We start from the raw sequence: 14,210 nt of genomic DNA, 5'->3' as shown, positions 1-14,210 counted from the left end.
TGCAGCAGTGGTATACCAGTGGTTTAAATGCCTGCTCTCTTTTCTCTGGATTCTAATTTCAGCATTTACAACTTCAAACTGTTGTGGTTAAGAAAAAGGAATTTTACTATCTGAAAGCATCTGATGCAACCAGCAGCTTTGTACAATGCCATGCTTTTGGATAAGGTGTTCCCAGCACTTGATTTTATTGAAGTTACTTGCTAGGAGATTGTCAGTGAAGAATTCCATAGTTTCAGTTGCTAACTAACTTTAGTTAGTTATGGCTAAAAGAGAGGATTTATATAATTGTAGGAAAAACTTAAGAGCTTCCTAGTATGGTTCTGTGCATTCACACACACACACATCCATGCACCAACCAACCAACCAACCGAAAACCAAACAACAAAATGAACCCCAGAACCAAACCAACAATCAATTGCTACTCTTAACTTTTTTACTGTTCTATGTCATACTTGCTGGAGTCTAAACCCACAGTAGAATTACTCAGATGAAGGAGAAAAGTACACTCAATTTCTGCCATTATTTTGGTTGCCTCACACCTCTGCATGCCACCACCAATAATATCTCACATGCACAAGAGAGCCTTCACTGCCTCAGTATGAGGATACACTCCTTTACGGGTCACAGAGTACTGGAACAGGCTGCCCAGACAATTTGTTAAATCTCCTTCTCTGGAGACTTTCAAAACACACCTGGATGTGTAGCCTGCACTAGGTGATCCTGTTCTGGCAGGGGGGTTGGACTTGATGATCTCTGGAGGTCCCTTCCAACCCGTAACATTCTGTGATTCTTGGCCCTGTGCTTTTTCTTAAGGTTCAGCATGACTGGTTCTTCCTTCTAAAAGATGCCTCTGTTTCTTTCTACTTGGGCAGTGCCATGCTTGCCTAACACATAGATACTGTTCACATACCTGCTCCCAGTATGAATTAAGGCTCAGCACTTGCCCTCTATGCAGCATAATAAGCCAACACATTCATTACCATAAAATACACTGTTGAACTGTGAACATGAATATTATGGTATCACAGTACATTAAAGGTTGGAAGGGACCTCAAGAGGCCATCGGGTCCAGTCCCACCACCAAAGCAGGATCACTTATGGTAGTCCACACAGGAATGCATCCAGACAGGTTTTGAATGTGTCCAGAGAAGCTTGACAAGCTCTCTGGGCAGCATGTTCCAGTGCTCTGTCACCCTCACTGTAAAGAAGTTTCTCCTCATGTTGAGGTGAAATCTTCTAAGTTCAAGCTTGAACCCATTATTTCTTAATAGTGCACACCACCAAAAAGAGCTTGGCTCCATCCACTTGACATCCACCCCTCAGATATTTATACATATTAATGAGATCCCCTCTCAGTCTTCTCTTCTCAAGACTAACAACCCCAGGGATTTCAGTCTCTCTTCACAGGGGAGGTGCTCAAGTCCCCTAATCACCCTTATGGCTCTCCATTGGATTCTCTCTGGCAGGTTTCTTTCACTCTTGAACTGGGGAGCCCAAAACTGGACACAGTATTCCAGGTGTGGTCTCACCAGGGCAGAGTAGAGGGCTATAAGAATCTCCCTAGACCTGCTGAACACACTTTTCTTAATGCACCCCAGGATACCATTTGCCCTCTTGGCCACAAGGTCACAGTGTTGTCACATGGAGAACTTGCTGTCCACTGGGACTCCAAGGTCTTCTTCCATGGAGCTGCTTTCCAGCAGGGCAGCCCCTAACCTGTACTGGTGCCTGCTATTATTCCTCCCCAGATGCAGGACTCTGCACTTGTCCTTATTGAACTTCAAGAGGTTTGCCTGCACCTGGCTCTCCAGCCTGTCCAGATCTCACTGGATGGCCGCACAGCCTGACGGGGTGTCAGCAACCCCCTCAGTTTTGTACCATCAGTGAACTTGCTGAGGGTACTCTCAATCCCCTCATCCAGGTTGTTGATAAAAGTATTGAACAAAAATGGACCCAGTACTGATCCCTAGGGAACACCACTAGCTTCCAAGTTGACTGTGCCAGTGATGACAACCCTCCAAACTCTGTTGCTGAGCCAGTTTTCAATCCACCTTACTGACCAGCCATCTATGCTGCATTTCTTGAGCTTTTCTACAAAGATGTTATGGAAGACAGTATCAAATCCTTACTGAAGTCAAGGTATATGACATCCACTGCTCTTCCCATTTGGTCATGGTTCGTAAAAGGCTATCAGATTAGTCAGGCAGGATCTCCCCTTGGCAAATCCATATTGGCTACTCCTGACAACCTTCTGGTCTTCATGTGGTTAGAGATGACCTCCAGGATGAGCGTCTCCATCATTTTCCAGGGATGGAGGTGAGGCTGACTGGTCTGTAGTTGCTGAGTCCTCCTTCTTGCCCTTTCTGAACACTAGAGCAACATTGGCTTTCTTCTAGTCATCAGGCACCTTCCTGTTCTCCATGACTTTTCTAAGATGATGGAGAGAGGTTCAGCAACAGTATCACCCAGCTCTCTCAGCACTCACGGATGCACCCGATCAGGGTGCTGTCTTGGTCCGGAGAGGGAAGGAGACTCAGTTCTTTTGAATATTCCCGTGTTGTGAAATTAGAGGCACAAACGAGGCCAAAATATCAACAGCTAGACTATTTATTACATACATAAAATGGAAATAAGAAGGGGAGAGGGAGAAGATAGTGAGCGAGAGAGAGAAGAGGAAAGGAATTATATTACCATACCCTTCACCCCCGCCAAGGCAGTTTGAGTCTGTGGAGGAAAGGTGCTGCAGGAGATGCTGGGTTTGTAGAGAAAGGGTGCTGAGGCTTTGGCTGGAGAAGAGATATGGTCCTCTGGGCAGCCTGGGTCGGCTTCATGAGTTGCAGCAGGCTGGACTTAGGACACGAGAGAGGGTTCACTCTGCTTCCTTCCTTCTCAGTGGCATGGTCCTTCTTCTGCATTTTACTTCTTCTAAGCCAGTAGTGGTCAAGTCTTTTATACAGTTTTTAGTCCTTAGGTATGTGTCCAAGCATTGTCCCTCAGGAATTCAGGAGCCAGGAAATCCTCCTTAGGTAAATATCCAGGTATCGTTCCCCAGGAAATCTTTCTGTCCATTCCTGTGTGTTTAGGAAGGAAGGGGGAGGGGTGGACTCCACCTTCCCCTTCTCCATCTAACCTGCCCACACACCCATTACACCCATTGTCTCGCCATCCTCCCTTCCTGGAAATGATCTTGTCCTGAAGGCGTGATGGCTGGGTCCTTGGGCCATTGTTGTAGGCCAGCTGCAGTCAGTGTTATCACGATGCAATCGCAAGGTGATTTGCATCCAGGATTGGTCTTTGCACCTTCTTTCCAGTGGCTCTGCCCAACAACATATTGTCTGGGCAAGCAGCAAGTGATTTTACCTTTGTTGAGTCACACAAGGATTTTAGACTCTCACAGGTGCGTGGATTTATATGTCTTCAGTTGGTATAAAGAGATCTCTAACCCGGTCCTGACTGACCAGTGGAGTATCCTCTTCTCTCCAGTTCTGCTCCCTTGCTTCTAGAGACTGAGGTTCCTGGGGGCTGGTCTTAGGAGTAAAGACTGAGGAGCTTGTTGAGCATGGATTAAGACTGTTCTGTGTTTAGTATACAAAGAAGCTTGTAGTTGAGGACATGTATCCATGTCCTAGCCAAACTGGAGCAAGGAGAAATGAGAAAACACCTGTGAGTTTCCAACTTTTAAAAATACATATGTTCTTAAGTTTTAATAAGAAATATTCCATATTCATTTTCTTTTGAGTATTTTGAGACATGCTCAATACAATGTACTAAAAACACTTCATAGTTTGTTGCTGAGCTTTAAAATAAAAGCCCTGTCTGTACGTTGCCATCAAATTTGCAAGTTTTGTGTGCTGTGCTACTGTGTGCTGACTGGTTTTCAATATATGAGTAATTTCCAATTTGACTCTGATGGTTCAGTTGTTTTAAGAGTGCCAACTAAGATACATGCCAAGTTTCAATGGTAAAGCCTCTATTAGAATCACAGAATTGTTAGGGTTGGAAGGGACCTCAAGGATCATCTAGTTCCAACCCTCCTGCCATGGGCAGGGACAACTCAAGCTAGATCAGCTTGCTCAGGGCCACATCCAGCCTGGCCTTAAAAACCTCCAGGGATGAGGCTTCTACCACCTCGCCAGGCAACCTGTTACAGTGCCAAACCATCCTCAAGGTGAAGAATGTCTTTCTAACACCCAATCTGAATCTACCCATTTTTATTTTTTTTCCATTCCCCCTAGTCTTATCACTACCTGACACCCTAAAAAGTCCCCCACCAGCTTTCTTGTAGGCCCCCTTCAGATACTGGAAGGCCACAATAAGGTCTCCTCAGAGCCTTCTCTTCTCCAGACTGAATAGCCCCAACTCCCTCAGTTTTTCCACACAGAAGAGGTGCTGCAGCCCTCTGATCATCTTCGTGGCCCTTCTCTGGACACAGTCCAGCATGTAGTGACAGGACTAGGGGGAATGGAATGAAGCTGGAGGTGGAGAGATTCAGACTGGACGTGAGGAAGAAGTTCTTCACCATGAGAGCGGTGAAGCCCTGGAATGGGTTGTCCAGGGAGGTGGTTGAGGCCCCATCCCTGGAAGTGTTTACGACCAGGCTGAATGAGGCTCTGACCAGCCTGATCTAGTGTGAGGTGTCCCTGCCCATGGCAGGAGGGTTGGAACTATATGATCCTTGTAGTCCCTTCCAACCCCGACTGATTCTATGATTCTATGTCCAGATCCTTCCTGTAATAAGGGCTCTTGAACTGGACATAGCACTACAGGTAGGGTCTTGCCAGAGTGGAGTTGAGGGGGAGAATCACCTCCATTGACCTGCTGGCCATGCTTCTCTTGATGCAGCCCAGGATGTGATTTGCTTTCTGGGCTGCAAGTGCACACTGGTGGTTCATGTTGAGCTTCTCATCCACCAGTACCCTCAGGTCCTTTTCTTCAGGACTGCTCTTGAACCAGTATGCCCAGTCTGTATCAGTGCTTGGGATTGCCCTGACCCAGATGCAGGACTTTGCATTTGGTCTTGTTGAACCTTGTAATGTGGTGGGTTGAACTTTCCCATCATATAAGCTAAGCAGAACTAACTCAGTTGGAAGCAAACAGAAGCTGTATTTACAAGAAAAAACTACACTCTACAATGGAATGCAGTGAATATGTACAAAATAGACAGTATTTGCAATGTTGTACAGGCATTTACAATAAGAAAATGACACGGAAACCCCCTAATACCCCTCTGGGTCCCCAGAGAGCAGGGAAGCTGCTCCATTGCCCCCCCAACCACCCAAACATCCTCTCCCTTTCCCTTTGTACCAAAAAGAAGGAAGGAATGTTAGTTAGAAAAGCAGCGTTAGTGTTCTTATCTTTTCTCAAGGCCAGCCAGAAGGGGTTATTATCTCCCTAAGCAAAGCGGACCAGCTAAGACCACAGGAGAAAACAAAAGGAATGAGAATGGAAGTGAAATGTGGAAGATGTTATGGTACAACTGCCCAATGAATTTGTTTAGAATAATCTTGTGTTTTCCTTTTCACACCCAATAGTGAATTATTTATATTTTTCTACTTTTCTGCTCGCAATCTCCAGCTAAATTTTAAAGGCATAGCCTAAAGTTGCCACAAGCTCATGTTGAACTTCTCATCCACCAGCACCTCCAGGTCCTTTTCTTCAGGGCTCCTCTTGAACCAATCACTGCCCAGCCTGTATTGGTGCTTGGGATTGCCCCGACCCACATGCAGGATCTTGCACTTGGTCTTGTTGAACCTCATGAGGTCATCATGGGCCCACCTCTTCAGCCTGTTAAGGCCCCTCTGGATGGCCTCCTTTCCCTCCAGCATGTCTGCTGCACCACACAGCTTGGTGTCATCAGCAGACTTACTGAGGGTGCACTCAATGCCACTGTGCATGTCACCAGAAAAGATGTTGAACAAGACTGGTCCCAGTATTGATCTCTGCGGGACTCCACTTGTCACTGGCCTCCACTTGGGCATGGACCCATTGACAGACACTCTTTGGGTATGGCTGTCAAGCCAGTTCTTTATCCAGTGAATGGTCCATCCATCAAACCCATACTGCACCAGCTTGGAGACCAGGATGTGATGCGGGACAGGGTCAAAGGCCAAAGGCTTTGCTTAGGTCCAGGTAAATGATGTCAGTTGCTCGGCCTTCACCTTTTAATGTTCTGACCTTGTCATAGAAGACCACCAGGTTTGTCAGGCAGGATTTGCCCTTGGTGAAGCTGTGCTGATTGTGCCAAATCACCTCTTTGTTACTCTTCTGTCTCAGCAGTGCCTCCAGGAGGATCTGCTCCATGATCTTATGGGCACTGAGGTGACAATGACTGGCCTATAGTTCCCTGGGTCATCCCTCTTTCCCTTCTTGAAAATGGGAGTGATGTTTCCCCTTTTCCAGTCAGTGGGACTGCCATGACTTTTGGAATACAATAGAGAGCGGCCTAGCAACCTCATTCCCCAGTTCCCTCAGCACCCATGGGTGTATCCCATTGGGTCCCACGAACTTGAACACTTTCAGATTCTTCAGATGGTCACAAACCTGATCTTCACTCACCATGGGTAATTCCTTCTTCCAGTCCCTGCCATTCTCTTCCATTATTCTGGGAGTGTGGTTGGAGCCCTTGCCAGTGAAGACTGAGGTAAAGAAGTCATTGAGAACCTCAGCCTTCTCCATGTCACTTGTCACCAGTTCATCTGTTTCCTTTCTGAGGGGGCCCACACCTTCCCTAGTCTTCTTTTTACCATTAACATACCTATAGAAATGTTTACTGTTCCCCTTGATCTCCCTGGCTGGATTTAATTCTAACTGAGCTTTAGCTTTTCTAACCAGGTCTCTTGCTGCTCAGGCAGCTTCCTTATATGCCCCCATTCCAGCTGTCCTTTCTTACACTCCTTGTAGAGTTTCTTTTAGCGTTGACAGCATGTCTAGAAGCTCCTTGCTCATCAGGTCTCCTAGCATCCTTTCCTGCTTTTCTCTCTGTGGGTATATTTTGCTCCTGGGCACAGAGGAGGTGATCCTTGAACACTGACCAGCTGTCCTGGGCCCCTCTTCCAGGGTTGTGAGCTTGGGATATGTCCTCCTAGTTGCCCTGAGGATCTTAAATTCTATTGCTTCATGGTCACTGCAGCCAAGATTATCCCTTGATAACCTTAAGCCTCAGGTTGGTCACCAGCCCTTCCCTGTTGGTGAGAACAAGGTCCAGCATAGCACCTTTTCTCGTTGGCTCCTCTACCATTTGGAGGAGGAAGCTGTCATCTATGCATTCCAGGAACATCCTGGAATGCTGCTAGCTAGCTGTGTTGTCCTTCCAGCAGATGTCAGGGTGGTTGAAATCCCCCACAAGGACCAGGGCTTGTGAACATGAAGCCACTTCAATTTGCTTGTGGAGGGCCTTATCTGCTTGGTTCTGCATCTTGTCAGACAAAACTAACAGCTTACATTTTTGTAGGTGACAATTTTTTTAACAGAAAGGATAAAATGTTGGGTGCTGATACTTTATCATCTTGACATTACAAGTTAATGATGCTGTAAAGTTGTACTGACAACTAAGAAGCATTTCTTTCTCAACTGTAGGCACTAAGAAGAGTTGTAATTTTAGCTATTTATCTCCTGATAATTTTCATTTTAGGTAACAGTGCTGGTGAGAGGACAGCTTCATGTAGGCAAGATGAAGCAGAAGTTGCTTCTGAAGAATTCAAATTGACACTTAACCCTGAAACTAATAGTCAGCCAGGAAAAATAAATGAAACAGAAAGAAAATGTATTTTAAGAGCACAACAGAATCCATACAGCATTGGAGAAGTTGTTTCAGGATCTGGAAGCAACAAAGAGAGTTTGTCAAGCTCTAGTGATGACAAAACAGGAACAGATGCTCAGCCTTCAAAATCTCATCATCAGCTACCTTCTGTCATCCAGAGAAGAGAGACCATGATACAGTTTGAAGAAGTAACTCCAATAAAACTATCTCGACGAGAGCTACGTTATATTTCTCCCTCTGAATTATCTTTGAGACGATCAAGCCTTGGAGCTGGTGCCAGTTTTGTTACTGCAGATTCCACTGAAATGGAGAAAAAGTCTAATGTCACTAAGACATAATTACTCTTCATTACATTTGTAATAGATGTTGCAACTGTATTAGATTTTTTTTTTCATGGTCTTGTAGAGTATCAACTATCAATAAGTAAGTTCTCATTGCTCACTATTCAGTCATTAGGTTACATTCACACTGTTTGAGTGAATATGAGATTGATTTTAATTAACACAGTATCTAAAAACTTTAATTCAAAGGCCTTTTTACACTGAAGAAATTATTTATATTGGTTTGGTATTTTTGCAATTATTAAAAAAAAATACACTTTTCAAAAACTGCACTGTGAAGTACACTGCACTTGTGCTGGTTAGGTTTCCCAGAACACTGTACTTCATGTTCTTGAATCAGAAACAGTAATGAACTACTTATTTAGAGATGTAGCTAGAAAACCTAGTTGCCAGACTGTCACTTAGTATTGATGACTGGTCCTGTATGCTTTTTATCTTACAACATTTCATATGAGCCATGTTTGAGATCAAAATCAGTACACAAAGATTAGTTGTTCCTGGAATGAAACACAGATGTACTTATTTTTCTTCTTCTTTACAGCTTATTTATCAAATTAAGATAATTGCATATTTCACATTCTGGTTTTGTTTGTTGGGCATTTAGAGAATTGCACTTACCAACTCAAAGTGTGATGCTTATTTCTGTACTACTAAAATGGCCAAGAAAGAAATCAAATTCAGCATCCTCTAGGTAAGCTAGATGGACCAGAATTTTATTCCATGTGCACTAATATAGTCACGTCCTTTCACTGACAAATTATTCTTCTGGATTCCTTATATGCTTCAGTGAAAGGACCACACATATCCTTTACTTTACCACTACGTTGTTGGTCATGCATTCATAATGAAAACAGAATCTTTTTGTGTAAGACGACAGCGTTCACTGAGAAGCGTAAGCCTATCAGCTGCACAGACTTGAATACAGAGATCAGAATGTTCACTTTTTAATGGAATTAACAGTTCTAACTGTCTCCTACATAAAAAGTGGCAGTACTGAAAGTGAGACAATTTCTCTTTTAATAGTGAACTTTGCCCAGTCATATGTTGAAAAAGTTGTCTTAGAGTCTTAGATGTTCTTAGGGATTTTTACTTTCTGCTGTTGTCTAGGCAAGGCCTGGTATATAGCATGTGTAGCTATAGGTGTAAAAGAACTGCATTTTTCCATCCTGCAGGCACAGGTCAAATGGGTCCATATTATGAAGATGCCATTATTACAATGATAAATGGGCCTACTGTCTTGTAGCACATTTTAAAGATTTCCGAGTAGATGGCAAAATATTTCATTCTAGAGAGGTAAACCACTTAGTGTCAAATGATAGTATCTCTCACTACTATACATAGTTATTATCTGTTGTTCAGCTGCATTGTGAGATAGGGATTGGAGTCTTTCTTGATTGTTTTTGGATCGGGCTTGATTGCTTTTACTGTCATGGAAGTACTGAGCCTTAACTACTGTTAATATTAGTGTATATATAATTCACATTGATTCTAGTTAAAAAGCAATAAACAGACACAAGTAAATAGTTTCCAATGTGTGCTTATTCACCACATCGCAGTATGTCATTCCTGGTTTTCAGGATCAGTATACCAAACAAGCTGGTAATGCTGTGTAGGGCTGCCAAAGAATCTGAAAATATTTTAAAGAGGTTTTTTGATTGTTTGTGGGTTTGGCTTTTTTGTCGTTTTGGTGGTGTGGGGTTGAAAAAAAAAATAAAGAAAAAGAGTACTTGCAGGGCATCATTTCAACAAGTGCACGCTTGATGCATTTCTAACATTACATAATTTTTACTTACCGGCAAATACTACACACAGTACTAAACACTGCAAAATGTAACCTCATTAACGAGGGTTACTGACCTCGCGAACGACGCACAGGGAGTGTGACTGGATTCCACGGTTACTTCGCACAGTGGAGTTATTTGCCACCGATGTAAAAACCTCTGCTAGAGTGCACAACAGACCAAATACTCCCGTCCTCCTTTTGCTGTTCGTTCCCCAGGCTGCGCCGCTGGACGGTGCAGGCTGCCAGTGCATGTGAAGGGCAGCTCGAAGACACCGCGCCTTTTGCAGGCTGGCACGGTTACGACGTTTTGCAGTTTGCGAGGACCAGGAGAACCAGGTCCTCAGCCGGCTTCTCTTTTATCAGGCGCCCAGTTGTATCCCTCAAGACCCACCCTCGCGGTCCCTTTGATCCCGCTCCCCGCTTTGCAAACTCTCCATGAGCGGGGTCCGGGCGCTGCTCGCCTCCCGAATCCGTGGGCACCCTCTTCCACGGATCAGCAGCTTTGGGAGGGGGCGACGAGATGCCCACCCATCACCTGCAGCTGCAGTACGGCTCCGCCCCGGAGGACGCCACAGTTTCGCGCTGCCCCATGAGCATTGCGGCGCATCCCATCTCGCTCCGACCTCTGACTCGGCGCCGGGGCTGGCGGCGGCGATGGCACTTTCGCGGTGCACGCTGGGCAGCGCCTGCTCCTCAGGCCCACTCTTCGGCCCACCCTGTAGTCCTCGACCGACCGCCTCTCGCCCTGGAATTGTTTTGGTCCCGACAGGACTCCGTACCGGCCGGCAGCGGCCAGGCTGCCGTCGTAACGCAGCTGCGACGCAGCGGGCGCGCCCCGATGCCCAGCCAACCAGCGGGCGAGGCACGGATACTAACGCGCGGGTCAGCGAATGGGGCATCTGCCCCGCCGCCCGTTACAACCATTTGCCCCTGGGCACGGGCGCAAGCGCTCTTCATTGCGCTCCTCTTCTTTCCCTGCCGTCGGGACCGGAGTGAGTGTCCCCCGGGGGCTCCTGTCCCACTTTTTGCCGCTGCCCCTCGATCCTAGCAGCTGACCCTTCACGGCTCATTGTGCTGTTTGTAGGAGCGGCAGGAAAGGAGGACGTCCATCGGGGACCGTGCCTTAATATCCTCTCCTGCCCCTCAGGCCGCGGCAGGTGTCGGCTCTGCGGCGACTTCCCCGCGGGTAGCGGGACCGCCTCGGCAGCCGTGAGAGCCGGCTCCTTGCCAGAGCGGCGGAACTGTCCCGGTTGAAATCCCACGCTTCTACCTGTTCGCTGCCTTTGCCGTTACGCGTCCGCTCGGAGCCTCTGTTCTCTTCAGCCTCCTGCGTGCGGTGAACGCGTCGGGCTGCACGTTTTCGTGTATAACACAGGCATACTCATTCTGTGCTCGAAACTGGGGGTCGGGGGTGGGTGTCGGCCTAACGGGGGAGTACGGGCGCCTCTCCCCAGAAGTGAATCTACGTGTTCATTGTCGGTGGCACAGAAACGGCTAGGTTTCTGTCTCTGCTTTGAAGAGAGGTCGCGGTAGTTAAAAAAACCAGTCGGCTAGAGCAGACGTGCGGATCGTGCTTAGAATCCAAAGCGTTACTGCAACGCGATATTTACTGATCATGTTATTTAACGTTATCAGTAGGTATTGGCATCTAAAGGTTACTAATATGGATTGGTATCAAAGAAGACTAGTCTTCTGCGTTAGTCACTCGTAGTAAATTTAACATAAAGTCTCAAAGTTTGTTAAAGTTTTAACTTTAAAGCTTGCTTGTTTTTTGGTGGTTGGTTTGGGGTTTTTTTGTATGGGGTGAGTGTAAATCACGGGAAGAAAGGCAATAGCCTAAGCTCAAACTCAAGTCAGGCTTTTTCAAATAGGATTTCTTCAAACTTAGGTCAGACTTGCCTGTGCACTTTTGTATTTTAATTGAGTTTATAAAATGGTTTCAAAATCTTTCTTCCTCAAAACCAGTAGTTTTCCCAAAGAACAGTAGTAAATTCACCATATTCCCTTTTCAAACTGTGCAGGGTCCTTTACCTGCCATGGTTTTATGCCTGCTGTATGTGCCAGTGCTGTAGCTCTCAAAATAGATTCTTGACTGAAGTTGGTTTCCTTCTGAGGGGTATGTTTTATAGGTTTCTTTTGGTTATAAACTTACATGTGAAACTCACTGACAAGCTGATGACTTGATTTTAAGTAATTTTAAGCTTTTGATCAGATGGCATAAATGAAGAGAGCTTGTTGAACTGGGAAGACCTCCCATGCAAAATTCCTGTAAATGCATCAGTAAGAAAAAGCAGAGTGAGCTTGCTTTGGTAATTGTATAAACAAGCAAAGATCAGTATGTAATGTATTGAAGGTGCAAAGGTTGATCAGTGCCAGTGGCAAATGGACATGTTTCTTCATTTACATGTTCCTTTGTTTACAAATGTATGTTGTGTATTTTAGTGGTATTTCAATTTTACAAGGAAGCACTGAATTCAGTCAATACTTTAGGTGTTTGCCAAGAAAGTATATTGATTGTTGATTGTCATAAATATGTATTTTAGTGGTAGAAACAAGTAGAATTTATGTAGGAAGAAGCATGGCAGTGCCCTATTTTGAAAGTTTTCTAAAAGACATCTTTATAATTTATTAGACAGTGGAAGTGGTTAAATAGGAATTGGATTATATTTTGGGCTCTTCAGCATGTTTTCTTTGAAACAGTAAAGTCCTATGTTTCAAGTTGTGTAGTTCTTTCACACATACTTAAAGGTGTACTACTAGCATTGGATTAGAGACACCTAATTGGGATGTAGAGCTCACTTCTCACAGGTGTTTGAACACCTGACAGTTTAGTGGTAACTCGCTCAAACAAATTAAGTTTGTGCACTGAATTCTTGGTATACATATTGGGTAGTTTATTGTAGAGCTTTTAAACCTGAAGTATTTCACAAGCTATTGCACCTGCAAGGGGTGGGTATATATAAGTAACTGACAGAAAAGGGATTTCAAATTATGGTAATATCAGATATGATTGTGTTACTTTTTATTGCTTTGGTACATCATGTCTAAAAGGAGACTGAAGCTCTTCAGGACACTGATGCATCTTATGTTTCTAAATAGAGTTAGTATTCTCCAGGAAACTTAAGTTAAACAGGTACCTTTCTTTTCAGTTGTGTCACAATTTAACTTTCTAAATATGTCTTCTTGTTTACTGATAAGGTAGCGTAAACACTTCTTGTTTACAAATCACTGTATCAGATATGCTAAACTAACATGCTACCTGTTTCATAAGTTGAGCCATCATGATTTCATTTATATCTCTTCGTGTAGTCTGACACGATTCATAGAAGAATGTTACCTAGGAGTAAGCAGAGCATGAAAAAAATGAGTACTTGCTAGCAGATGCTTTTATGTGGCCTCAAAATTATATGCTGTATCATGCTTATCTTATATTGATAAGTCTGAATGATACATCCTTTTTGGTTTAGGTACTGTACTTTAAAACTTTATATTTGGAAACATTGCAGGGGCAGTTGAACTCACAGTCTACGAGTGGTTTGCAAAACAGTTTGAAACTGGGTCATTCATTGGTGCCACCTGTTTAACAATGCCATAGAGATGTTGCAACTTTAAATCCATCATCAGTGATCTTTTAACATAACCTAATGGAGAATTGACTAGTATGTGACTAGCACTAATGCATGACACCCATGAAAACAAAGGAGTGGCAAATACCTACGTTTAGCTGAAAGCTTTTTGAGATCAGTCTGTTGGTTTCCTTTGGGGAGAGGAGTCAAGTCTTGGAACTGAAATATTAGATACTTGGTAAAATTTGGCTGTCAGAATTGTAGGTGTGGTATTAAAATGTGAAGTGTGGCGTGGTGATATGCCTCAGTGTATCACTGGATCTGTTTTTTAAGTGTTGCAGAAGTGGGATGATTAGATGCTGCAGTATCATGAATTGAAATGTCTGCTAACTGAGTTAGCAACGTTAACATCTCTTCAAGGCTTAAGTGAAAAATAATGTGCACTCTCATGTATTTGCAGTAAACTCTACAAGCTCAGAATCACAGAATTGTCAGGGATGGAAGGGACCTCAAGGATCATCTAGTTCCAGCCCCCCTGCCATGGGCAGGGACACTTTCAACTAGATCAGGTTTCCCAGAGCTGCATCTAGCCTGGCCTTAAACTTCCAGGGATGGGGCTTCCATCACCTCTTTGGGCAACCTGTTCCAATGTCTCACCACCCTTATGGTGAAAAACTTAATGTCTAATGTAAATCTACCCTACTCTAGCTTGGGTCCATTCCCCTTAATCCTATCACTACCTGACATCCTAAAAACTCCCT

The 14,210-nt window shown here is 44.5% G+C and overlaps 1 protein-coding gene across 1 annotated transcript in view; it reads left to right on the top strand.

The window, feature by feature from the left end:
* The window catches only part of KIF27 (kinesin family member 27), a 28,824-nt gene extending 20,643 nt beyond the window's left edge, over positions 1–8,181 (top strand). The window contains exon 17 of the mRNA XM_054178246.1: positions 7,631–8,181. Within this exon, the coding sequence (XP_054034221.1) occupies positions 7,631–8,097 (467 nt within the window). The 3' untranslated portion in view covers positions 8,098–8,181. The remainder of the gene's footprint in view (positions 1–7,630) is intronic.
* The last annotated feature ends 6,029 nt before the right edge of the window (positions 8,182–14,210 follow it).

Source organism: Dryobates pubescens, chromosome Z, assembly GCF_014839835.1.
Source record: "Dryobates pubescens isolate bDryPub1 chromosome Z, bDryPub1.pri, whole genome shotgun sequence".
NCBI lineage: Eukaryota > Metazoa > Chordata > Aves > Piciformes > Picidae > Dryobates > Dryobates pubescens.
This window is presented reverse-complemented; position numbering and strand designations above follow the sequence as displayed.